At 43.0% G+C, this 27957-nt stretch overlaps 1 protein-coding gene across 1 annotated transcript; it reads left to right on the forward strand.

Moving 5' to 3' along the window:
• Positions 1 to 293: 293 nt before the first annotated feature.
• etv6.L (ETS variant transcription factor 6 L homeolog) lies at positions 294 to 27957 on the forward strand. Its single transcript, XM_018240882.2, has 8 exons — positions 294 to 1175; positions 14102 to 14237; positions 22809 to 22973; positions 23705 to 23839; positions 24289 to 24828; positions 25242 to 25384; positions 25867 to 25967; positions 27247 to 27957. The coding sequence occupies exons 1-8, from the start codon at positions 1149 to 1151 to the stop codon at positions 27350 to 27352; spliced, it is 1353 nt and encodes a 450-aa protein (XP_018096371.1). The 5' UTR covers positions 294 to 1148; the 3' UTR covers positions 27353 to 27957.

Below are 27957 nucleotides of genomic sequence, written 5' to 3' on the forward strand. Positions count from 1 at the left end.
CGGTGCGTGACGTCATTGCTCATGGTGTAACAATGTATCAAGTTCTTTACTAAATCACTTGTAACAATGTCTCCGCTTCCTCGCAGCTGGGGAAGGAACAGGTGTTCAACTAAATATCTCCCAGCATGCATAGCTGCCCTGAGGCCTGGGAAATGACTCAGAATACATTGGCAGAGGGTCCGTCACAAAGGGCCCATCCCCCGTTCATCAGACATGACATAAACAAGTATTCCAAATATTTTTGTTAGGCCACTACAATGGGTTCTATATGTTGCTCTGAACCCAAAAGCTAGCACTTTATTTAGATCCCAATCCCCTTGCTATTCTTATCCTAACAATGCCCCCCACATGCATATTTGGTATTTGCAGTTCAAGTGCCCCCCTCCTATTTCCCTAAGCCCCCCTCTCACCTTTCCACCATAACTGTTCACTTCCTAATTTTCTTCCCAGTTCCCCCATTGTCCCATATACTCAGTATTGTATTCCCTCCCCCCCTGCTGCATTTACTCTTTACCCCTCGTCCCATTCCTGGTTGCTTCCCCAATCCCACTGTGCCCTTCCTCCTCTGCCCCTTCCCAATCCCCCTACACGCTTTGTGCTGCATTCCCCATTTTTGTGTTTTTTTTTTGTTTCTCATTTCCTCCATCTCAGTCCCCCTACCCTTCTCCCATCCCCCATCTCATTGCAGCCTGCTTTCTTTTCTCTCCAAGGCATTTCCCTGTATGGGCTCTGTCTGCTTCCTGGTGCTCCTGTCCCTTTAAGAGGCAGTGCAGAGTGCTGGGAATTCACGTCAGATTCAGGACTTGCACACTTTAAGATCAATGAGCCGGAGGGAGGAAGGGGGGAGACTCACTTCTGCCTTTAGTTTCTCTCTTCCAGGAAGGAAAACAGAGGAAGAAATCCCCCAGAGCAGCAGAGACAGCAGAGACAGAAGCAGAGACAGAAGCAGAAGCAGCAGTTCCACTCTGCCCAAAGCAACAGGATCCAGTTGTCCTGCTGGGAGAAGTGCAAGGAGAGCCCCCCGAATTCCCAGCAGCTGCCCCCCTGGACTACAATGTGCTAAGTTTTTGTTTCCCAGAGGGGGAAGGGGGCTCCCCCCCTCGCTACACCCCCCCTAATCCTTAAAAGAGCGACTCTGTTTCCTGGAAATGTCTTCAGCCCAGTTTTACATTAAGGTGAGTGTCACTCTCTCCCTCTGTCTCTTCCTCTTCCCTTCCCAGCATGCACAGTGTTTCTACGAGAGTCTCTGTGCCTGCAGGTTGGGAAGCCTGTGCCCCAAGCACCCTTACACCCTTTACACATTTCAATGGGCTAAATATTATGCTGAGGGTTAACCGCCGGTACAGGCATCACACAACGTGTATCACCTGTTTTCTTATTTGTCCTGCACTGCTGAAAAACTTTTTCCCATAACACCCATATGTACCCTTACTATGCGGTATAGTGAGTGCTGTGTGGATAAAGCTGCTTCATTGATATAAAACAGCACTAAAGTAGTAAATACAATGCTCGGCTTCCTAGCACAGGTGGTCTCTGATATACCCTAACAGTATTCTCTATGTATATGTATTATTATGGTTTTTACCTTTAGCCGTTTTTTTTTTAACTTGTTCATTGCCGTTAAAGGGGAACTCCACCTAAAAACCATTTTTTTTTTTTTTGCATAATGAAGGTATAAAAACAGCCAGACAAATGATGCATTAATAGCAATTACATCCATTTCAAGCCATTAACATGTTTATTAAGTATATGGGAAAGTTGCATAGAATTAATTGAATTTGGGAGGGGGGACATTCCCCTTTAAAGTGTCATGACACTAATTAGGTTTTATTTCCTGTTCTGCGTGTTTGTTTCCGAGATGGATAAATGCTTTGGGCCTTTAAGTGAGTGCATCGGCCACAGGGGCAGCTAAAGGGTTAAAAAGACTGAGCACCTTGGGGGGCAATACCTACGACCCCCCTCTATCCAAGTGGGTTTCTTTAGGTTTGGGAAAGGGTAGTACTGTATATGCTCAAAGGATTGATCAGTAATCAGTACATACAACAGTCAGGGCAGCATGAGCAGATGTTTCTAACCCCCAAGAGCTTTCAGTTTAAAAAAAAACTGCCCACCATGACCCACAGCAGTCACATCACCTGCTTTCCTTCCATTTACTGAACTACATCTCCCAGCATCCCCTGGCAGTCAGAGGCCATCATTCCCTAATTAGGAGACAATAAAAGCTGGACATCTGATTAGATTTGCGCCAGAAAGAGTTAACCCTATGGCACATTTATGTCACGGAGAAAGAGATTTCCACCTATTCTATTGTTGAAGTGTAATTACTCTCTCTCGGCTGCAGCTTTAAGGAAGAAATTTCCATTTCCTGGTTAAAAATAAGTGTTGGCACAGTGTGTGCCCGCTCTTCCTCCCTCTCCTGTACACACAGTACCCAGGGTAATAAACTGGCTGGGGGGCAATTGCTTCAAGTGCAAGTGGTTCTGGTTCATAGCAGCACTAGTGTTAGGGTAAGTAAAGGGACTTTTATTCTGACTACCCAGGGCCACAGGGGCCCAGATGTTGAGAGTTGTAGTTCAGCAACAGATGGAGGGCTGCAGGTTGGACATAACAATCTTTCTCTATAGACTGTTGCCCCATTGGGGATCATTTTCTCCAAGGTTTATTTATTTTGGGCCTTTAAAAGATTTTGCTATGCAGTAAAGCTGGCCGTACACCTTGACTTATTAGGGTCAGGGTCAGGCTCACTTTTTGACAACTCACAAAGTTGCAAATGACGCTACTGCTTCTATGTGTGATGTCACTTCCGCCATGAGTGACATCACAGTGACCAGCGTTTGACAACTGACCCCCACCAGATTAATTCAGGTACTCTCTGGCAGTGGCTTGAGAGAGTTTTGATTTTTCTTTAAATTTTTTTTTTTTTATATATATATAGTCACCCGAGGGACACCCCCTTAAAGCTCCGACCGTAGGCACAGGCCACTCAGGCGCCTATATATAAATACAGCCTTGGGTCCTGACCTAATGGGAGATTCAAACCTGCCAATAGATATCTGGGCTGATATATAGTGTTACGGTCACCATCTTGTACATCAGTTTAGGGCCCCAAAAACATTGCAAATAGGACATTTCTCATAAACATTAACTACTTATCAGACAGGACCCCGCTGGGCCCTATATACCCCCAGGGCCACCCTGACAGTCACAGGGCCTTCTTAGTGTATAGTTACACCCCTGTTTTTCATCTTCTAATACATTTCTGGTGTAGAACTTTCCATTTCCATGCTCATTCCACCAACAACTTGGCAACTTCTTATCCTTATATTATACATCAGGGGGTTCTACTTCCTTCCAGTTCCCACTGAACTGCACCACGGCCTGTGCAACACCGCTGCCAAATCATTGAGCCTTTGCTTTGTGAATTGAAGGGGTGGTTTGAGCTGATGGGACTTGCCCAGTTTCTATAAATATATAACTTTGCCTTTAACATCTTCAAAACATCCGCTGACCTGTAGGGGAGTTTCCGTGCCATGGAGGCCAGATTGGCGCAGGGTCAGGTTAATTACTAACTCCTGTGGGATTTTCCTACTCCAGCACCCGGTCCAGCACCCAGATAGGAAGGGTGAGTAGGAGATAAGGTACCTAATTAATTCTAGGGGCGTATCCAAGGTCATAATTAAAGGTTGCACAAGTAGCTGATGGCCTTGGTCAGGCCCACATGGCACGGAACCCCTCAGTGACTTCCAATATCCTTATAATTTACAGTAGGGGGTACATTATTCCTTATAATACATGAGTGATACTCAGAGTTCCCTGTATAACTCAGCCTGCAGCCTTGTGTCTTTATATGGTCACAGAACAACCCCTCAATGACTTCTAATATCCTTATCATTTACAGTAGGGGGTACATTATTCCTTATAATACATGAGTGATACTCAGAGTTCCCTGTATAACTCAGCCTGCAGCCTTGTGCCTTTATATAGTCACAGAACAACCCCTCAGTGACTTATAATATCCTTATAATTTACAGTAGGGGGTACATTATCCCTTATAATGCATGAGTGATACTCAGAGTTCCCTGTATAACTCAGCCCACAGCCTTGTGCCTTTATATGATTACAGAACCCATCAGTGACTTCTAATATCCTTATCATTTACAGTAGGGGGTACATTATCCCTTATAATACATGAGTGATACTCAGAGTTCCCTGTATAACTCAGCCTGCAGCCTTGTGTCTTTATATGGTCACAGAACAACCCCTCAGTGACTTCTAATATCCTTATCATTTACAGTAGGGGGTACATTATCCCTTATAATACACGAGTGATACTCAGAGTTCCCTGTATAACTCAGCCTGCAGCCTTGTGCCTTTATATGGTCACAGAACAACCCCTCAGTGACTTCTAATATCCTTATCATTTACAGTAGGGGGTGCATTATCCCTTATAATACATGAGTGATACTCAGAGTTCCCTGTATAACTCAGCCTGCAGCCTTGTGTCTTTATATGGTCACAGAACAACCCCTCAGTGACTTCTAATATCCTTATCATTTACAGTAGGGGGTGCATTATCCCTTATAATACATGAGTGATACTCAGAGTTCCCTGTATAACTCAGCCTGCAGCCTTGTGCCTTTATATGGTCACAGAACCCCTCAGTGACTTCTAATATCCTTATAATTTACAGTAGGGGGTGCATTATCCCTTATAATACATGACTGTGCGTCTTGTTGTATCTCACAGAGGCCATAAAACTTTCCATTCTTGTTGAACCTTAGAGCTAGGACATAAAAATGCCGTTCCTGGGATGGTAAATATCTATTTGTTTTACTGACCTATCTCTGATATTTTCTTTTACACACGTTTAGGAAGAGCCCCTTTTTATTTTTGTATTGTAAAAGTAAAGCAGTTTAGGTTACTCTGCTTGAGATGCGCTTGCTTATCCCTCCAACGATATCCCATCTGTGCATTTATCTGTTGGACACTTATTATTGATATTTACATCTCTGCTTTCTTCCCATAGCTTCCATAAAACTGATATTGCCTATGTTTGCAGATTCAGCCTTGTAATACCAATCCATTGTTAAGGGCTACAGACTTCCTTATCGGTGATGGACAAGTCAATGCAAAATTCATCTGCACCCTTCCCTATCCCTCCGTATCCCACCCAATCCAACCTGGCTAATCTCCAATATTTATAGGCCCACTCCTGACCCGCCCATCTCTGATGTCACAATAGGGGTGTGTCAGAGCAGGTGTATGCCTATAAATACAGGCTAAGGGAGGTGGAAGTTGGTCTCAGGTGAGGTGAGTAGAAGGACGTGTCTAGCCAGAACTAGTATATCTCCATGATATATATATATATATATATATATATGATAGATATACATAGATGTATATCTCCATGATATATATATATAGATATATAGATATATATATATATATATATATATATATATATATATATATATATATATGATGTATAGATACTGTATCTATATATATATATATATATATATATATATATATATCTATATATATATATATATATATATATATATATATATCTATATCTCTCAAAAGGAAGTTGTTGTTTGGCAGATATCACATGATCCAGGTGTGTAAGCACAGACCTGGGTGTGATAGGAATGCAGATACAGCAGGAGATACAGTGTCACATGATCTGCTCCTCCTCACCCATAAAATGTAATATAGGTGCTGCTGTGCCCTGCTATAGTGAGGATAATCAGGGCAGACAAGGCAAGAGGTTCTCATTGGTTAATGTCACCCAATGAGTGGGCTCAGCCGAGTGTCCACTACAAGGGGTGGGTACCGAAGAGTAACCTGCATAGGGAAAGTATTTAAAGGGGTTGTTCACCTTTGAGTTAACTTTAAGTGCAACATAGAGAGGCATATTCTGAGACAATTTGCAATTGGTTGTCATATTTTATTATTTAAGGTTTTTGAGTTATTTCGCTTTTTATTCAGCAGCTCTTGCATTTGCATTTTAAGCAATCTGGTAGCTAGGGGGTTCAAATTCCCCTTGCAACCATTCAATGATTTGAATAAGAGACTGGAACATGAATAGGAAAGGAAAGGACCCTACTAGAAAGATGAGAAATAAAACATAGGCAATAACAATACATTTGTAGCCTTACAGAGCATTTGGGTTTTGTTTTTTTTAGATGGGGTCAAAGGTGCCCATTTGAAAGCTGGAAAGAGTCAGGCAAATACAGTAATTAAAAAAACTATAAGAAATAAATAATGGACCAATTGAAAAGTTGCTTAGAATTGGCAATTATATAACATACTCACTTGAAGGTGAACCACCCCTTTAAGGCTGGGGTTAATAGAAAGCATTTTCCGAAGCTGGGACCTGTGATGTCATACAGCGTCCTGACTAGAGTATCCTGCATGCGCGTTACACAGCCATAGTTTGTGGCTAAAGGCATGACTTGAACTTGGAAATTCCCACCTGCCAAGTACAATCATCTTGTGTGGGCATCTCCTTATGTGCAAGGAGCACAGCTGCGGTGTAGGCAGAGAGGAAAGGGGGCAGGTTTAGATATAGTAATATCTGGGATTACTATGCAGATGAGCCACCCGGAGCCTTAGCCTGCTGACTGCCATGGGTAGGAGGCTGTAATAATGGTAATTTATTCGGTATATTGCTGCTACACTCACATGAGGTGCCGTACAGGAGACTGACTTTAACTCAAATCCAAACTTGATTTCAGGCTGTCTGACCCCCAAGCAACTGTCAAGCTACTAGGGATGCACCAAATCCAAGATTGGGTTCGGGATTTGGACAGGATTCGAATTCAGCTGAACCAAATCCGAATCCTTATTTGCATATGTAAATGAGGGGCTGGGAGGGAAATTGCGTGACTTCTTTGTCACAAAACAAGGAAGTAAAAAATGTTCGGATTCAATTCGGCCGAATCTTTCGCGAAGGATTCGGGGGTTCGGCCGAATCCGAAAGTGTGGATTCGGTGAATCCCTACAAGCTACAGGTCTATGGCTAATCTGGTGCCTGTATTGATTCTACTGTGTCACAATTATTTTAAAAATCTTACTATTCCTATTTATAGCATCGTTTGACATTTTCACAACATTCCAGGATGTCAGAAATTTGAAATCTGGGTGCCGCGGTGATCCTTTTTTTTTTTTTTTAGTGATTCTACATATCAAATTTGATATTTAAAATGCTCTTTGGTCTCCAGGGTCAGTGACCCCTCTGCTTTCTCTTAAAGTGGTTTAGGGGACCTTTGATATGCTTCAAGCCTTCAGCATACACCCAAGAAACCATCGGTGCCCAAGAGCTACTTGCAGTGGCACGACCACAGTTATTAAACTGATAGGAACAGATGATACTGAATCATCCTTCCGAGTCCTACCCGAAGGCATGGGCTCCATTGCCCAAGTGTCCCAGGCACCACCCGCGGACAGCATGAGCGGGTGGGGTTTGGACTCCCCTTCGCCAAAGATAGGGGGAGTCCCATCTACCCTGGGTTCTGTAGAAGCTTCCCCCAGGGATAGTCATGGCCTTGGGTCCAGCCAAAGGGACTAGGACACCTATCCAGGGTGCTCAAACCAGGCACAAAAAAGGTGCTGGAGAGTGCAGACCCCATGGTCCACAGAGGGGACCCCGTTAATTACCCATTCCCCAACACCTCCCATCCGTTTCACAATCCCTTATTCATTTACAGATAGCAGTGGTACAGTTCTGTGCTCAGCATTCGCATTCGCCCCCCCCATAATTGGAATTCATAGCTAACTTAAAGTATAGAATGGCTAATCTTAAGCAACATTTCAATTGGCCTTTTTTAAAATTATTTGCCTTCTTCTTCTGACTATTTCCAGCTTTCAAAAAGGGGGTCGCCGACCCCAACTAAAACAGTTGCTCTGTAAGGGCAGAGACACGCGGTCAGATTCGGAGAGATTAGTCGCCCGGTGACTAATCTCCCCCACGAACTGCCTTCCCTGTGCTTAGTTTTCCGAAGTCGCCCAAAGTTTCCTCGTGAGGAAACTTCGGTCGACATTGGAAAACGAAGCATACGAGTGCCAGCCCGCGAGAAGCCCCATACTGCCGGCGAGAAGGCAGTTCGGGGAGATTAGTCGCCCGTGTGACCGCATTTCTCTCCCCTACACATTTAATGTTATTGCTACTTTTTTTTACTCCACTTTCTATTCAGTCCATCTCCCATTCATATTCCAGTCTCTTATTCAAATCAGTGCATGGTTGCTAGGGTAATTTCAACCTTAGCAACCAGATGGCTGAAATTACAAACTGGAGAGCTGCTGAATAAAAAGCGTCAAAAACAACAAATAATAAAACATGAAAATCAATTGCAAATTGTCTCTACATCATACTAAAAGTCAATTTAAAGGTGAACAACCCCTTTTAAATACACTGTGAGTTCCGACTGTTGCCAACCGTTCACTGTTTAGCTTTTGTGCAAAGGAAAACACTTTACTGTTGGTGAGGGGAATTTCCCACTCAGCCTGGAGCAGATTTTCACGAAGAGCTGCCAAGTTTTTGGGTTTTTTTATATATGCATTTCAACACATCGCTCCCTAAAGCACAATCCTGTTACAGAGGATTTACCAATTTATTCAATTACTTCAATAAGGAGCACGTGTCCCAATGTTGTGTTAAATAGGAAAAAAAGACTGTTTTAAAGGGGTTGTTCACCTTTGAGTCAGCTTTTCGTATAATGTAGAGAGGGATATTCTGAGGCAATTTGCAATTGGTTTTCATTTTTTATTATTTGTGGTTTTTGACTTATTTAGCTTTTTATTCAGCAGCTCTCCAGTTTGCAATTTCAGCCATCTGGTTGCTAGGGTCCAAATTCCCCTAGCAACCATGCATTGATTTGAATAAGAGACTGGAATATGAATAGGAGAGGGGTTGAATAGAAAGATGAGCAATAAAAAGTAGCAAAGACAGAGCATTTGTTTTTTAGATGGGGTCAGTGACCCCTATTTGAAAGTTGAGAGTTGGGAAAGCAAATACTGTAACTAAAAAACTGAAAAGAAATTAATATTGTAAACCAATTGAAAAGTGGCTTAGAATTGGCTAATATCTGCCATTAGTTCTTCTATTTCTGGGACAGCCCTGCAGTTTAGGGCAGAGGTTGTAGGGCAGTGATCCCCAACCAGTGGCTCGTGAGGAACATGTTGCTCCCCAACCCCTTGGATGTTGCTCTCAGTGGCCTCAAAGCAGGAGCTGGTTTTTGAATTCCAGGCTCGGATAAAGCTTTTGGTGGCATTAAAACCAGTTGTACTGCCAAACCGAACCTCCTGTAGGCTGCCAGTCCACATAAGGGCTACCAAATGGCCAATCACAGCCCTTCGTTGGCATCCTCAGGAACTATTTTCATGCTTAAGTTGCTCACCGGTGAAAAAGGTTGGGGATCCTTGTTGTAGGGTATAGTCATATTGGATGGATCTGGAAGCGATTTGGGCAGATCGGGTGTAACCAATAACATCCCAAATTTGTATTCTGGAATGTCGCTGGGTATGTGGCTAGAGTCTTGTACTTGATTGTTTAGAAGCACAGCAACCTGTATTTCCAGATAATATAATCTATCTTATATACCCACACAGGAATGAAATAATAAAGTCTAGTAACCCATAGCCACCAATAAGGGGATAACATTTACCACTGACCTGTTTGAAAGCAAACCTTTTGGTTATAGGCTTGCAATAAATTTGTAGCACAGCTTCCCCAATTGGATCCTTTTATTTAAGTTACTATTGTTTACACCAGCCAGTCGGGGGCAATTCTAGCCAATAGGGGAACCCAGCTGCGGTTGTTTGTATTGGTTTCATTTGAAACGGTTTCCCGAGAAGAGCGTAGATGTTTCATAACCGGTTCCTTCTGCCGGAAATACTACCCTTTCTTCCCTAAATTCAACAGATAAGGGGAAGTTAATTCAGCAGTTAATTGTATTCCTGCTGGCAGCCCTCCCTCCAGGTCTTACTTTCATTTCTCCACAATTTGGACTCTCTTGGTGTATCTCTTGCCAATTGCACACTATATAATACAGGTATGGGTCTGTTATATGGAATCCCGTTATCCAGAAAGCTTAGCTTAACAGGAAGGGCTCTCCCATAGACTCCATTTTAATAAGTTCGACATAAGGTATGGAGATCCAAATTATGGAAGGGCACCTAATCCGAAAAACACAAGGTCGCGAGCAATTTGGATAACAGGTCCCTTACCTGTAATGAGTTTTTGAAAGAAAAATTTAGTAAAATGATGGATAGTACAGGTATGGGACCTGTTATCCCGAATGCTTGGGATCTGGGGTTTTCCGGATAATGGATCTTTCTGTATTTTGGATCTTCATACCTAGAAAATCATGTTTTGCTTCCAATAAGGATTAATGATATCTTAGTTGGGATCAAGTACAAGCGACTGTTTTATTATTACAGAGAAAAAGGAAATCCTTTTTAAAAATTTGGATTATTTATAATGGAGTCTATAGGAGACAGCCTTTCCATAATTCGGAGCGTTCTGGCTAATGGGTTTATGGATAGTGGATCCCATACCTGTATAGTATTTAGCAGAATGTGCCAATTGGGCCATTGGTCATGGGTCTATGAATTTTTGCATTCCTCACTTCCTTCTGTGTTTTTTGGGCACCGTAACTCTGCCTTCTGAACAGGATGCAAGGGCAAGCTAAGACTAAATCTGGTAATGCAGAATCTACGGCATGTGGAAGTCAAGTCCTAGATTCTACAATGGGTGGCCGGTAAATAGTTAAAACATAAAAATTCAAACCATGCCTGGGTTTAACCCTTCCCAATGTGTGTAATGTGCGCCGTCTTAAATGCAAAATGTCACCAGGAAGCTGGGAGGGGTAATTATTTTTAGCTAGGATGAGTCGTTTGTTATTTCTTACTACTGAGTTGCACGGTAACCTTTAAGGCCTACTTCTACTGCGCAGGAAAAAGAATGCAACCCACTTGCAGCCAGGCCCGGATTTGTGGTAAGGCCACAAAGGCACATTTTTGGGGGCGGCATGCCATCCAGCCGCCTGTGCTTTTGCGCCAGCGTGTGGTAGTGCGGGCGGGCGATAGGACTGCGCGGAGCGCACGGCCTAGGGGCGCCCGCCCAGCGAATCCGGCGCTGCCTGCAGCTGCTCAGCAAGACCCTCTGTCACATGACCATTATATATACATACATAGAGATATGGTATGGGAGCCATTATCCAGAAACCCCTTATCCAGATAGCTCCAAATTACGGAAGGGCCGCCTCCCATATACTCCATTGTATCCAAATAATCCAAATTTTTAAAAATTATACCCCTTTTCTCTGTAATTATAAAACAGTACCTTGTACAAGATCCCAACTAAGGCATTATTAATCTTTACTGGAAGCAAAACCAGCCTATTGGGTTTATTTAATGTTTATATAATTTTCTAGTACATTTCATGTATGAAGATCCAAATTACGGAAAGATCCGTTATCCGGAAATCCCCAGGTCCTAAGCATTCTGGATAATAAGTCCCATATCTGTGTGTGTATGTGTGTGTGTGTGTATATATATATATATATATATATATATATATATATATATATATATATATATATATATATATATATATATATATATATATATATATATATATATATATATATATATATATATATAAATAAATGTCCAGTTAGTACCCGCACTCTTTCCTTTACAATTTCGTGGGTGCAGCGGTCAAAATAAAAATATGTAGCCTTCAAGAAGGACCAGCACTCCACTTGTTCAGGTGATCAAAAAATCTTTTATTTCACATCAAGCGTGTATCCAACGTTTCGGCCCACATTGGGGCCTTTATCAATGTGGGCCGAAACGTTGGATACACGCTTGATGTGAAATAAAAGATTTTTTGATCACCTGAACAAGTGGAGTGCTGGTCCTTCTTGAAGGCTATATATAGATATAGATATAGATATAGATATAGATATAGATATAGATATAGATAGATATATATATATATATATATATATATATATATATATATATAGATATATATATATATATATATATATATATATATATATATATATATATATATATATATATATATATATATATATATAGAACTTGTATATTAAAGTTCACATGGAACCCTAATCATTGACAAACAGGATGCTCCTGCTAAAATTAAATAGTGTCATCACATAATTACAACCATATTATCATAATAATGTTAATTTTTTTTTTTTTTTTTTTTTTACAAGCTGTAAAGTATTGGCCAATCAAATTACACTTGGAGGTTCAGGTTTAGTTCAAGTTCAAATGCATTAGTACATGAGCAAATGATACTTTCTGCACGGGCTCATATTTGTTCAACCAGTTTGGTCAGTTCCTGTATTGGGCTGGATCCAGTACCGGGGTGGAGTATAGACTCTCCCAAATTGACCCTTTCAGTTGCCGTGCAGATCACCATTGGCAACTAGTTGTGAGATCATTGTATGTTGGGGAAAGAAGAATTTTACAGGGGGAGGAGGAGGAAGCTGGGATGTGTAAAGTAGGAAGGGTGAGTAGTCAGGCAGAAAATGTGTTGTAGTGACGGAAGGGTAAGTGAGATGTGGGAGGGTCACAGCTACAGAGTCTGATTGGGTTACAGTGAGGTTTCGGAAGCAAAGACAGGTGCTGCTGAATCTCAGTTTCCAAGATGACTGGAGGTGCTGGGAATTGTAGTTCAGACACAACTGTAGCGCCATATGTGATCAACCAGGGGCGTAACTATAGAGGAAGCAGACCCTGCGGTTGCAGGGGGGCCCAGGAGTGTAGGGGGCCCAGTAACTAGTTACGCCACTGTGTTCAACCTTACAGTGGAAAATGGGAATGCTCGGGGGTTGTAGGCCAGAAACATCGGGTAAACCGATGGTAGAGCAACGGAGTTATGGAAGGTTTATCTCCCCTTTAAATGATGCAGAATGGCAGCAGCCACGTGAGTGAGTGGGGCATCAGGGAGGTGCCTATAAAGGGTTAAAAAGTAAAGGGAACCATCAGGAGTCTATATAAAGCCACATTGGCAGCTGCCACAATATTAAAATACCAGGAAAGAAACAAGTTCTAAATTAAATTATTCCAACCCCGGGAAAAGTACAGGGCGAGAGCCAAGGGGGCAGGTACATTGGTAAGGGGGGGCACAGGCTAGGGACCAAAATCCCACACTCCAAGCCAGGGAGCAATTAGGGTCCCCCCCACGTCCTCTGATCAAACATGATTTATTATCATTATTCCAGGACTGATCTATAGAAATGCGTTTTTCATTAATATGAATCTAATTGGACTATTATTACTTTGGGTTGATTCAATCGGGGATTAAGTCTCCTTTTTGTAGTTTTTTTTTAGTAGGTTATAGAATGGCCAATTCTACGCAACTTTTCAATTGCTCTTCATTATTTTTTTTTTGTAGTTGATGAATTATTTGCCTTCTTTTTCTGAATCTTTCCAACTTTTAAACAGGGGTCACTGACCCCATCTAAAAACCAAAAGCTCCGTATGCATGTATTTCTGTAGCAGCGATCCTCCTCTGTCTTCACGTGCATGCGCAGTAGAACGAAAAGCTGAACTTTAACTAAAAAGTCGTCTATTTCATTCAACTGCGCATGCGTTTGCCCCGGGAAATTTAAAGAAAGAAGAAGACGGAAGTGGATCGCTCCGTGGTGCTCGCTGGTATAGCCCCGGGCTGGTGCAGTTTTCTGCTGATAGGAGCACCAGCCCGGGGTTTCAGGTAAGTCAATACAATCACTTGGGGGTGCCTAATATTTGGCACCCCCAAGTGCACTAAGCCTTTCCTTCTCCTTTAACAGGACAGGCCTTTGCAGAATGCAGCCGGAGTTGTGGCAGATAAGGGGCCTATCTGGTTATGACAGGGCATGGCTTGGGGTAGATCAGGGGTGTGCTCTAACTTGTGCCACTTTTTAATAACTTGTGCCAAATCCAAATCTTGGCAGTATGTGACAATGGATATGACTGCCCACAGTGTCAGGGAAGGAAATGAATCTCACTTGTTTTTTAGAGGAAGGTCTATACGTTTAGTTTTAACTCAGTTTTTCTTGTGACTTGTGTGTTTCAGCAGGAGCAAATATCGTACTCCCCCCCAGACTGCCCTGTGCAGAACTGCACCACCTCCTCGCCCTCCCAACTCCATGCCTCGGGGCCACGTAGGTACAAGATGGAAGAGGAAACTGTCAAGCTGCCAGCGCATCTACGTAAGTACCTTCTCCCCCCCCCCCGGGGTCGGACTGGCAATCTGTGATTTCTGACAAACGCCAAAGGGGCTGCTGTAAGATGCCATTGACAGTCATTATTTATTGGGCTGTTTGGGTCTCTGTGTACCTGAAATGCCAGGGCTTATTTTGAATCTCAGTCCAGACCTGACTTCCCCACTTCTCATTGTGTAATAACTTTTTTTTCTTTTGTTGAAAGCCCGAGGTCATGCTTTCATCCACCCAAGTGCACAGTGCAAAAAAGTGTGGGTGCCCCGATGAGTCCTAAGGCATGGGCTCCAATATCCAAAAGCCTCAGGACAAAAGGCACTAAAGGTAACCAGAAAGATGGGTTCACCTTCACCCGAAGGGGAAAGTGAGACCCCCAAATCCCTAATCCCCCTGGCACAAAAGGTGGTGTGCAAGGGTCTTCAGACTCTCCTTCGCCTCACAGCGCCTTTAACCCTGGGTTCCGCCGAAGCCTCCCCCAGGGCACCAAAACTAAAAGTGCAAGTGCATATGCCATACCACATGTAGGGGGCACTACGTCTATGGCTTTCATGATGCTTTGGCTCCTGGCCAAATAACTAGTGATGCCGACCCTTATCAACTAGAACTTGCTACAATTACTTATATACCTGCACCGGCCCATCTCTGATGTCACTGTCATTGTCATCTCCCTACCTGTGTGTTTGTGGGCTGGCCCATGGGTCACTAGTAATAACCACCAATATTAGTATTTATCGTATCCTTGCAACTCCCTGCATCTTACTGCCAGGGTCACTAAAGCCTGAACCTGAAATTCTAGTCTCTGTACGAGACTGGGTGTAAAGCAGCGGTGTCATACTTGAGTAATTAATACTCCGAAATACCCCAGTAGATCCTTTTGGTATGGTCAGACGACTTGGTGTAGTACAACACCCTAAGGATAGTAGTAAATGATTTTATTATATTGTTATCCCACATATTCTGCAGGGCGGTATATCGCCACATACAAGGGATGCAGAGGAGCCTGCTTATTTAAGCTTCTTATGTTTATGGACATCCCTGCACCTTAATGTTTTTTTAAATTGCCAGTAATTAAAAGGAAGAGTTGCTAAATTAAGACCAGATTCAGGCAACTACATTAGGCAGTTGGTAGGATTTTCCCACTCGCAGCTGCACTCAGAGGTCTGATTTTATACACCGTCTCAACCCCCTTACCCTGACCTGCCCCAACATGATCCCTGTCTGTGTGCCTGTGAGTATCCCCCCCCCCCATATAGTTACTATGGTGCAGTCGGTGCTCTCGGCTAAAACTCCCAGCTTCTCACAGCTGAGCGTCTATACACAGGGGATTTCTCATGAATCAAAAAAAATCACATTGCGCAACCCCCATGGGAAATTTTCTGCATCACATTTGTGTTATTTTGGTTAACTCCTCGCTGTGCAGACGGGTTTAGACTCCATTATAAATTGTAGTTGGGAAAAGAGGATGCAGAAATTTTTAAAAAAAAATCTATTTATGCCTCTATTGATCTATTGATCCCAATTAGAGCTGCACCGAATCCAGGATTCGGTTCGGGATTCGGCCAGGATTTGGCTTTTTTCAGCAGGATTCTGCCCGGCCGAACCAAATCCTAATTGGCATATGCAAATTAGGACGGGGAGGGAAATCGTGTGACTTTTTGTCACAAAACAAGGAAGTAATAAATGTTTTCCCCTTCCCACCCCTGCAAATTCGTATTCGGCCAAAATCTTTTGCGAAGGATTCGGAGGTTCGCCCGAATCCAAAATAGTGGATTCGGTGCATCCCTACTTCATTATAATTGTAATCGGGGAAAGGGGGTGCAGAAATTGGAAAAAAAAATCTATTTATGCCTTGATCCCAATAAACAGTCAAAAAACTGATTCTGGAGTTTATTGTAGGGGATTACCGGTAATAGAAATAACTGCACCTTTTTAATAAAACTGTCCCTGTTTATTTAAAGTCCTGATCGACACGGAGCCCATCTGTGTAATCAAATATACAGTATGTGTGTGGTTTGTTTTTCACTACCTTTATTTTATGGCAGAAATAAATGTCAGCTATAAATGAGACACCCTGTTATTATTTTTAATTGCCCTGATACACACATTGCAGTATTGGCCGGCTCGTACCAATGTACGTGGGTGGATTTATTTACAGCATTTTACAGCTTGGGTTACCTTGACTTGTGTTGCTACGTCACTCCTTTAGAACCAGATGCATAATGCATGGCTGTACAGAAACCAATCTAGTCTTGCAGTATGTATCGACATTAAAGAGAAACGAGGCTTCCATAAGATCCTTCTAAAGCACTCCCCAGTAGGCATCCCTATGAGCTTGCAGAGGAATGCTGGGAGTTGTAGTCCTCCATATGGAAGCGGCAACTGGAGGTCTATTACTGCTGACTTGTAGTCCGGACAAGCAGTGGATAAATTGTTAAACACACACAGATACTTTTTATAATAATTACATTTACAGTGTATAATGGCGAGTTGCTTATAATTTTCTTTCATAATGTTTTATATTTTAGCTTGGGCAGAGTTCCCCTTTACATTAGATCAGTAGCCTCAAAATGTATTTTGTTGTCCTGCAGCAAAACATGGGTTAAACTGCCTTGCCCTCTGAGCTTGGGGGAAATTTCCTATTTGAGGAACTGGGAGCAGAAGGAATTTCCTGCGTAGGTCTCTGAGGTTTCCTGTCATCATCTTCTTGGAAGGAGCCAACGGAATCAGAAATTTACCCCCCCCCCATAGTTTAACCCATACATTGCTACACAGTGCTATAGTGGGTGGTTTTTCCATTCTGTAGTCTACTATTCAGGGTATACTGTCCCAGTGGCTGCACAGATCCTATCTGATCCCCATTGGAAGCAGCAGTCCTGCCCTGCTTTATGGCAGCTGAGATTCTAGCTATCTGTATAACAGAGCATTCTGTCCCAGTGGCTGCACAGATCCTATCTGATCCCCATTGTAAGCAGCAGTCCTGTCCTGCTTTATGGCAGCTGAGATTCTAACTATCTGTATAACAGAGCATTCTGTCCCAGTGGCTGCACAGATCCTATCTGATCCCCATTGTAAGCAGCAGTCCTGTCCTGCTTTATGGCAGCTGAGATTCTAGCTATCTGTATAACAGAGCATTCTGTCCCAGTGGCTGCACAGATCCTATCTGATCCCCATTGTAAGCAGCAGTCCTGTCCTGCTTTATGGCAGCTGAGATTCTAACTATCTGTATAACAGAGCATTCTGTCCCAGTGGCTGCACAGATCCTATCTGATCCCCATTGTAAGCAGCAGTCCTGCCCTGCTTTATGGCAGCTGAGATTCTAGCTATCTGTATAACAGAACATTCTGTCCCAGTGGCTGCACAGATCCTATCTGATTCCCATTGTAAGCAGCAGTCCTGTCCTGCTTTATGGCAGCTGAGATTCGAGCTATCTGTATAACAAAACATTCTGTCCCAGTGGCTGCACAGATCCGATCCCCATTGTTACATCACTGCAGGATTGAAATATGTCCATTACATTTATCTATATATATATATACTATGTGTGGCTCCTTGTGTCTCTTTAACAAGAGTTCAAGGATTATATATCCCCTCTCTTTGTTGGAAATTTTAATTTTTTTTATAGAAGAAGGAAAATAGTTGACTTATGACACATTCTGTCCATTTCATCACTTGTGTGAAAGTGACTCTATTACTTTCTCCCACTATAGAAAAAAAAAAAGATTTAAAGGGAAAGTTCACTTTGTAAAATAAAAAGATGAATGGCTCCTTAGCTTGAAGGGGTTAAATACTGTCCTGTAGCCAAGGGACAGAATGGCAAAGTGCAACTACAACAATGGTTCCTATGTGTTTTTTTGATCAGAAGTGATCAGTGATAAGAAGGATGAAGAGTCAACCCTTAAATTCTGTTCAGGGCTATAGAGAAACCATTTTATGACCTAGTAACTAACATGCTGGCATACATATATAAGAATCTCATGGCACAAATTGCCAGCTCACATAAAGAGTCGGACGTGTCTGCCAGAGTGTATTCAGATGGGCCCCAGCCTGTGGCAGTTTCTGTCAACCCATTTTTTCTATATTGATACTCAGAGCTGCCATCAGAAAACATGGGGCTCCATACTAGCTGGTTACCAGGGCACTCCAACAGGCAGCCCCATTGGTTACCTGGTCAGCTCCTCTCTCACAAACCTTCCTTTCACAGCTCATAGATGTCATTTCATGTCTCTTGGGGCTCCCACTGCCATGGGCAGTACCCTCTGATGGTGGCCCTTTTGATACTTGTTGCACTTGGCACTGGGTACAAGTTATCAGTGTGAGAGTGGGCTCTTGATGTCAGGTTCTCTGGTGGGCCCTTGACGTCTGGTTTTCTGGTGGACTCTTGATGTCAGGTTCTCTGGTGGGCCCTTGATGTGGGGTTCTCTGGTGGGCCCTTGACGTCTGGTTTTCTGGTGGGCTCTTGATGTCAGGTTCTCTGGTGGGCCCTTGATGTGGGGTTCTCTGGTGGGCTCTTGATGTGGGGTTCTCTGGTGGGCTCTTGATGTGGGGTTCTCTGGTGGGCTCTTGATGTCAGTTTCTCTGGTGGGCTCTTGATGTCAGTTTCTCTGGTGGGCCCTTGACGTCTGGTTCTCTGGTGGACTCTTGATGTCAGGTTCTCTGGTGGCTCCTTAATGTCAGGTTCTCTGATGGGCCCTTGATGCCAGGTTCTCTGGTGGACTCTTGACGTCAGGTTCTTTGGTGGCTCCTTGATGTCAGGTTCTCTGGTGGCCCTTCACGTCTGGTTCTCTGGTGGGCTCTTGATGTCAGGTTCTCTGGTGGGCCCTTGATGTCAGGTTTTCTGATGGGCCCTTGACGTCAGGTACTCTGGTGGGCCCTTTCTCACATTAATCACATTTGACAGTCTTCTATTATAGGAGCTGAGTTACTGCTTTGGTTGCCCCCTTTTTAAAGGAATTGTATTTTTAGTTGTGCCCTTCTACCCTTCCCTTTAACCGACTTATCTATCATGTCTCCCCAAATTTCGATGAACAAGGGGCCTTGGATTTTGAATGCATGCGCATGAGCCCAAATCCTACGTGGGGGGATGGGGAGCACCTTTTGGGGACAAGAAATAAATCCCTAGAGGCTTGGGCTGATCATAGTACACAGTGGGTACTGGCTACTGTTTTTTTTTTTTTTTTTTTTTTTTTTCAAAAGGGGAATTTTCAATGTCAAGAAATGTTCTATGTTGTGACAAAAAGGAAGCGGCTCTTCTGTTGGCTTCCCTTTGTCTTTGATTTTTACAACAGACTGACACAGTTTTTACTTCTAGGCAAATAGGATGAATTGCAGAAGCCCACAGAAGCCTGGGCAGAATGGGACAGTTATTTATACCCCTGACCAATGCTTAAAGAACCCCGGGGCAATAGCATAAGGGATGGCCACATCAGTCAAAACACCATTCCCTGCCTGCAGCCATTTTCTATTGTAAAACAAGGGCATCACTTTGTTCTGTTATGAATATTTATTGTTGCTAAAGCCACACAAGTGTTCTTCGTTCCTGTTCGAAGGGGAAATTGTAAGCAACTTTCCAATATTTATTTATTTTCAGTAATTGCAAAGGAGTCATTTAAGTAATTGCTGCACTGCTGATTCTGACTTTTGAAACAATGTAGGAAAAAGCCAGCTCTCCCCCAGCTAAGACTCTTCTGCTGCATTGTTTCAAGAGCCAGAAGCAGCAGTGCAGAGGAGAGACAGGGGCGCTGCATTCGGTAGCACTTTAGTTGCTCCAGAATAATTGATGAAATTGGGTATCGCTTTCTGAGTTATCTGCCGTATTGTTGTCCAGAGACGAGTGGCAGGCATGCAAACGCTCGCGAGTGCTCAACACCCTGCTCGGGAAACCCGCAACCACAAGGCCAGACCTGCACTGTGTGATAACATGTTGGAACAGTGTCTGTTTGACCACAGGAAATTTCCTGCACTGGAGTCACAATCTTCCTGCGGAGATGAAATATGTTGTAGAAGATGCAATGCATTGCTGATGTGACAGTCGTTTTCTGGATGGTTTAACCCTAAATGTTATTGAGTCAATGTTGGCCAGCTACTAAACAAAAGCAGTTTTCTGAAGGCAACCCCAAGATGTTTTTGACATAAGATTTCTCATATAAAGAACATTTATTTCACAGAGGAAGGCATAGCTTAAATATTCAATGAAATCTGGGGGACAAAATAAGTCAACTAACCCACTGCACGAAACATGAAGTATTTTTGAACATTGCTTGCTTACTCATGAACATGACTGGTTGGACCTTCTTGGGATATCCTTACTCATGAACATGACTGGTTGGACCTTCTTGGGATATCCTTACTCATGAACATGACTTGTTGAACCTTCTTGGGATATCCTTACTCATGAACATGACTGGTTGGACCTTCTTGGGATATCCTTACTCATGAACATGACTTGTTGAACCTTCTTGGGATATCCTTACTCATGAACATGACTTGTTGGACCTTCTTGGGATATGCTTACTCATGAACATGGTTGGTTGGACCTTCTTGGTGTATACTTACTCATAAACGTAACTGGTTGGACCTTGTTTGGATAAGCTTACTCGTAAACATGACTGGTTGCACCTTCTTGGGATATGCTTACTCACGGACATGACTGGTTGGACCTTCTTCGGATATGCTTACTCACAAACATGACTGGTTGGACCTTCTTGGAATATGCTTACTCATGAATATGACTGGTTTGACCTTCTTGGAATATGCTTACCAATAAACTTGACTTGTTGGACCTTCTTGGGATATGTTTACTCATGAGCATGGCTGGTTGGACCTACTTGGGAGACATTCTCTCGTGACAATGGTTGGTTGGATCTACTTGGGAGACCTCCATGACTGTGGCTGGCTTGATCTTGATCTGCTTGTATCTATGGCTTATTGCAGTAAAATAATTTGACTGGAAAGATCTTTTTCAAAGAGATTCATACTTGAACTAAAACATGGCTGGTAGGATCAACATGGGAGACATTCCATCGTGAACACTACTGTATGTTCTAATACGTGTAAATTTGTTCTTGAACATACGTGGGAGATGCCCCTTAATGTGGCTGGCCAAATCTTCTTGGAAGAAATTCATTCTTGATCATGGCTAGTTGTACATGGAAGACACTCACTCATGAAACTAGTTGGCTCTACTTGGGAGACACTGGCTTGGTCTTTTTGTAAGAGATTCTTTCATGAGCATGTCTGGTTTGATTTACCAGACACTCATGAATGAGTCTGGCTTGATCGTCTTGCAAAAGATTTGTTCATGAACATGTGGCTGCCTAGATGGTTTTTGGAAGAGACTCATTCTTGAACATGGCTGGTTGGATCTTTTTTTGTGAGGTCAATGTGGTGGTCTAGATGTTTTTGTAAGAGACTCGTTCTTGAACATGGCTTGGACTCTTCTTGAGAGGCACTTATTAGTAAGCATGACTGGTTGGATCATGAATGCAGATGGGTTGCGATTCATTCATGAATGAAGTTGTTTTTTTTTTTGAATGACACTTGCTCATTAATGTGGCTGGTTGAAACTTTTTAGAATAAACTTAATGGTGAACATTTTTCTTCAGGCCTTTTTGGAATCACAAGATGCTAAAGCTCCATTGGTGCATGGAGCGATTGATTGCTTCCTTAGTGATGAACTGTTCTAAATGATCCTTCCATGTCAACATTTTTGATGCTCCAGTGTGCAAGATTGGTAGTCTAAAGCCAGTTTAAGCTACTCACTCACCAAATGCAGCTTACAGGGTAGCACCCACTCCAAACAGCAGTTCCATTCTCCAATACTTATTTAATATTTATTCCTGGTGGAAATATATATATATATATATATATATATATATATATATATATATATATATATATATATATATATATATATATATATATATATATATATATATATATATATATATATATATATATATATATATATATATATATATAAGCTGGTCCTTGCCCATTCTGGCTTCTTGCTGGTTTTCTGACCTCCCTATAATATATCCTAGCCAAGACCTGAGTCACACTTGGCCTGTTGGTTATATATATCTTAGCTCACGTTTACATCCAAAAAACTAGGTGTAGAAATCAGTGCTCCTGTGTGAAAACCATCTGTCAGTATTTGCATGTGGCACATTATGTTCCTATGAATTTAGATATAGGTGAGATGATTAAAGGGAAAGTAACAGTAGGATTAAATTACACTTTGTTTTTCAAGGAATAGAATACATGGGCATGGGTTATTCTTCACAGGTCCTACATATTTATTAAAATAAGTGTGAGCAGTTGATTGGCTGGTCTCTCAGGCTACCTGAGGTAGGAAGAGTGAGGTGACTGCAGATGCAGTAGGGCAAGATGGAAGCCCAAGGCAAAGATGGGGGGAACTAACTCTTAATATCTGTGTTGCCCAACCTGCAGCCCCTACACTGGAATAAGGGATAAATAAGGGTAAAAATATGGGGTAACGCACTGTGCTATTGCACAAGTTGGTCCACCGTGTGACACTAATGACAATTTTTGTGTCTCCTCTAGGTTTGCCTCCTGTGCACTGGAGCAGGGAGGACGTGTCCCAGTGGCTGCGTTGGGCTGAAAATGAGTTCTCTTTGCGCCCCATTGAAAGCAACACCTTCGAGATGAACGGGAAAGCTCTGCTGCTGCTAACCAAGGAGGATTTCCGATACCGCTGCCCACACTCCGGTAATTAGTACTATTTACAGTTATTTTTATCTACTTTATATTATTATCCCAACATATAAATGCTAAGGCTAACATTACACCAGGAGGTTTCTAAACAGGTATTCTATCACAGAAACAAGGCCAACTTAAGGTACTGGTGGGTTTTGATGTCTGTACCACCATAATCCAATATTATACACTCACAAGGTCCTATTGGTGGGTCACCAAGTCTTGATGGTCCCTGGACAAATGCCACGTTTAGTATCAGTATGGGGCTCACCAGAGAACATAACAGTCAGAGCCCACAATGCCATAGTATGCAGGTTGTAAAAGCTTCTGGTGGAATTAAGAATGGACTAATATGAATGTATCCAGGCTAGGACCTGGCCCACCAGGAGACATTCCAGTTCTCTGGCAGGCCAGTCCACCCTTGGCCTCTATTTCCCATTTGTTAGAGAGGTCAAGGGTGAAGAAACCCATTTATTTGCTGGTAGAAATTTGCCCACCTGGTGTGACATCAAACTAAGGCTCCAGGCAACCAACCCTTTAGATAAACTATTGTACCTTTTGGATGGCATTACCTACTGGGCATCATCAACATTACCCTGGACAATTATATTTTCTCCAGCTGTAAAGGAATGGGTTTAGCAGCCCTACCTATCTACACACTGATCGATCTTCCTTGCTTTTATTAATCCTACTCATATTCATGAGAGTCATGACTTGAGGTATCATGGTGGTTACTCTTGCAGGTGATGTCCTCTATGAGGTTCTTCAGCACATCCCGAAGCAGAGAAAACCTCGACTGATTCATTCCGCTCTTTTTCACACTGGAAACTCCCTTCATGACCAGTCGGAAGCCTTGATATCCCAGAACCACCATGATGGTAAGTCTCATTGGTCCAGGACCGTTCCCATCCAGCTGGCATCTTGCTGTTGTTCTTAGCATCAAGAACGAAACCAACTCATTAGAGTTCATCTATATCGGAAAAACCTGTTTTGGGTGGAGCTGTAGGGCAGGCTATGGTTATAAAAAAAAATCGCAGGGAGTGCTGCAGTCCCAACTGGTTTTCAAGGTTGCAAACCCTGTTGTAAATGTTAAGAAGAGGGTAGAAAGAGTTCAGCGTGTCCCTGATCATATCAAGGTGGAAGGTCATAAACCACATTGCAAAGATTCTCTAATATTCACCATTATTATTTTAACATGACCTATGATCTTATGAACTTATGATCAAAGCTAGTTAGATATATTGTATGTCACTATAGCATATGACTTTGGTTGCTTTATAAAGAGAGAAGTTGAATATATTCATCATTGCTGTCTTTCTTGCTACAGATCACCATTCAACAAGACCTCTTCGAACCCCCTCCCACAGCACCCCGCTGAATACCCCAACTATAGAGCTGCTTCATCGCTCCCGATCTCCTCTTGCCAATCACCATTCTTCCCCAGATCCAGAGTCCCGCCCACTGCGGTCACCAATGGAAACCCCCCTAGGTCGGCCGTCCCCCGTGGATCGCTTGCACCGCCATGCAAGTGAAAGCAACCATCACACGCAAGAGTCCTACCCTCTGTCTGTATCTCCAGCTGAAGCCAACCATTGCCCCTCAGAGCTCATCAATAAACCCAACAGCCCACGACAAGAAACCCCACGGGTCATACAGTTGATGCCAAGCCCCATTATGCACCCACTGCTCCTCAACCCGCGGCACAGCATGGAGTTCAAACAGCCACGACTCACGCAAGAAGAGGGGCAACAGCGAGAAGGAAAGCCCATGAACCTGTCCCACCGGGAAGATATGGCTTATTTGAACCACATGATGGTATCTGTGTCCCCCCCTGGAGATCATGGCATGCCCATAGGCAGGATAGCGGGTACGTGGTCTTATCTGTCTCTCTGGGGAATCAAATGGTAGACATTTGTCGTGCTATAGTAACCCATAGCAACGAAGCAGCAGTATGAATGCAGAGAGGGATGAATGAATTGTTGACTGCCTTTGCTGCAATGCCATATACTGAGGATGTTAGCGGAACTTTCTTTCTGTTCTGTTCATTTCCACTGGCTGCTCCACCTAGTGGCACAAGGCAGAATCTCTACATAAGTTATGGGTTGGGCTAAAATTTAGTTTATAAAAGTATCTTCACAAAAAAGTTTTTAGTGTCTTTAACCAAGATGAGCAGAGCATCGCAGCCTTTCTCCCTTCATTTGTGCTAATTGCAAATGCAGAGTGTTGGCAGCCGGAGCTTGTGTAGCTATTTCCCTGAGGTCCGCTCTCTTTTCTGCACAGACTGCCGCCTACTCTGGGATTACGTGTACCAGCTCCTGTCTGACAGCCGATACGAGAATTTCATCCGCTGGGAGGATAAAGAGTCCATGGTGTTCCGAATCATGGACCCCAACGGGCTGGCGCGCCTATGGGGAAACCACAAGGTATAAATCATGGCTTTCCACTGTATCTTTATCATTGTATTATACTTCCCACCTACCTGGCTTCTCAATTAATCTGATCCCACTTTCCTCTGATTCACTCCTTGCCTGCTCTCCTCCCCCGCCTGGTACCCTTGCTCTCTTTCCTTGGTACCCCTGCTCTCTTTCCTCTGTACCCCTGTTCTCCCTCCCGGTACCCCTGCTCTTCTTCCCCGGTACCCCTGCTCTCCTTCCAAGGTACCCCTGCTCTCCTTCCCTGGTACCCCTGCTCTCCTTCCCTGGTACCCCTGCTCTACATCGCCGGTACCCCTTCTCTCCTCCCCCGCCCGGTACCCCTGCTCTCCTTCTCTGGTACCCCTGCTCTCCACTCCCAGTACCCCTGCTCTCCTTCCCCGGTACCCCTGCTCTCCTCCCAGGGTACCCCCCTGCTCTTCCTATTCCCTGCTAATGTTTCTCCTTCTCTCCCCCCCTCGGATAAACAACAGAACAGGACAAACATGACCTATGAGAAGATGTCACGGGCTCTGCGCCACTACTACAAATTAAATATTATCCGAAAGGAACCTGGACAGAGGCTCCTCTTTAGGTAACAGATCACACTCACTTGCCGCTTCTTCTTCTCATTCCTTCTTCTTGCCTATAAAGAAAGAAAGTGGGGTAGAAACCATGGAACATAATTTATGGTTAATAAAATATATAGCAAACACTGTCATTTTTCCTTTGTGTACTTACAATAAACCCACTCACACAAATCTGAATGTCTGCCTAATAGGGATCTAGAGCAATGTTGGGCTCCCCCTGCTGGCAATCACTGGTATCATCTATGTTGCAGCGACATAACAGGGTCTGTTCCCCTTTAAATGTGATTATATCACCAGATTCAGTGCTTTGTCTGGGTGTTTGCTGCCTTTAAGGGTCAATTAAATAAATATATATATTTTAGGTTAATAAAGTGTTAGTATATGGTGCACTAATCTATATTTCTGGACCCCATGGCTCCTGCCCATAATCAAGAGCGATAGGATAGACATAATGAATCACAAGCCTGTATGCCTGTCTATTAGAAAACAATAGCGCTTTACATTTCTTATTAGCAGACATTGTGGTTAGTGATTGGTTAAACTTGTATGCATACCTAATAAACTGTGACAGACAAGGGGAATTGACTACTGCTACATTGCTTCAAGAGTAGATGTAGTCAGGACCAGCAGTGCAGTGAAAAGGAAAATATACATTCATTTTTCAGTACAATTAAATGAATGTATATTGGATAACTGTTTAAAATGAAAGGGGTTATTAACCTTAAAATTTAATTGTAGTACGTTGACAGCATAATTCTATTATTTACTGCAGTTGGTCTTCATTTTTTTTATTTTGTGTAGCTTTTTAATGATTTATATGTCTTGTTCATAAGCTAAGAAGCTTGGAATTTTAGATCATTATCTGGTTGCTAGGCGTTAGTTGAACTTGCAACCAGGAAGCTCGTTTGGAATCCACAGAAGATGAGTAGGAGAGGAACCTGAAAATATCCGTTAGCACGAAAAATAAGAATAGCAGTAAAGCTGAAGCCTAACTGGTTATCTGTTTTTTGTTTCTTGTTGTTGTTGCCAGGGTCAGTGACCCTCAAAAATCAGACAGCATTTACAGCTGCAGGCTGGATTTATCCAGAATAGGAAGGCTAATAATTCAAAGACCATTGAAAGGGAATAATGAAGACCAATTGAAAGTTGCTTAGGTCCCTCTAGAACATATTAAAATGTATTGTAAATGTGAACGCCCTGTTTAAATGTGTCGTGGCATTTTGGGTGGTTTACACCCCCATTAACTTGGTAGAACCATTTTAAGATGTGATGGTCTTTCTGCAGGTTCATGAAGACCCCGGAGGAGATCATGAGTGGGAGAACAGACAGACTTGAGCACCTGGAATCTCAGGAGCTGGATGAGCAGATGTACCAGGAGGACGAGTGCTGAGTGTCATACCCAGAGAGAGGCAACGGCTCCTGGCCAATCAGATGCGAGAGAAGGATGGGTTTGGAAATAGCTACTTTCTACTTGAACCCCAAGAGCATAGGTGTATGCCGAAGCATCATTCATCCAGAGGTCCAGTCTGAGAAACTCTGTGGATGGATCCAGAACCAACCTGGAGTTCCAGATCCCTTCCTTATCTTCTTACATCATTGCGCCAGCCTTATGACATCACTTCCTCCGGCTCCCGCAATTGCACTAGAGACTTTAGAACTATGGTCTGTGACTTAACCTTTACGATGCCACTTCAAGCTCTGACACCACTTCCCGTTCCTGTGGATTGAAACTTCCTACATCAAAACCTCCTTTATGGCATCACCCTCTGATGGTGACATCATCGTTAAACGCATCACTTCCTTTACCTTTTACGGGCTGCGCCATAGTTCCTGGTCATTGATAAAATCGACTCTTTTTTGGTTTGTTTTTGTTTATTTTTTTAAATACAAAGACCACTGCAGAGAAATGACAATGTATAGAAGGGGTAAATTTGATTGGTTGTTAAGGGTATTTTCTTTTATGGAAGTTTTTATTGTTTTCCTTTATGGTCTTGT

This window comes from Xenopus laevis, chromosome 3L (genome assembly GCF_017654675.1).
Source record: "Xenopus laevis strain J_2021 chromosome 3L, Xenopus_laevis_v10.1, whole genome shotgun sequence".
NCBI lineage: Eukaryota > Metazoa > Chordata > Amphibia > Anura > Pipidae > Xenopus > Xenopus laevis.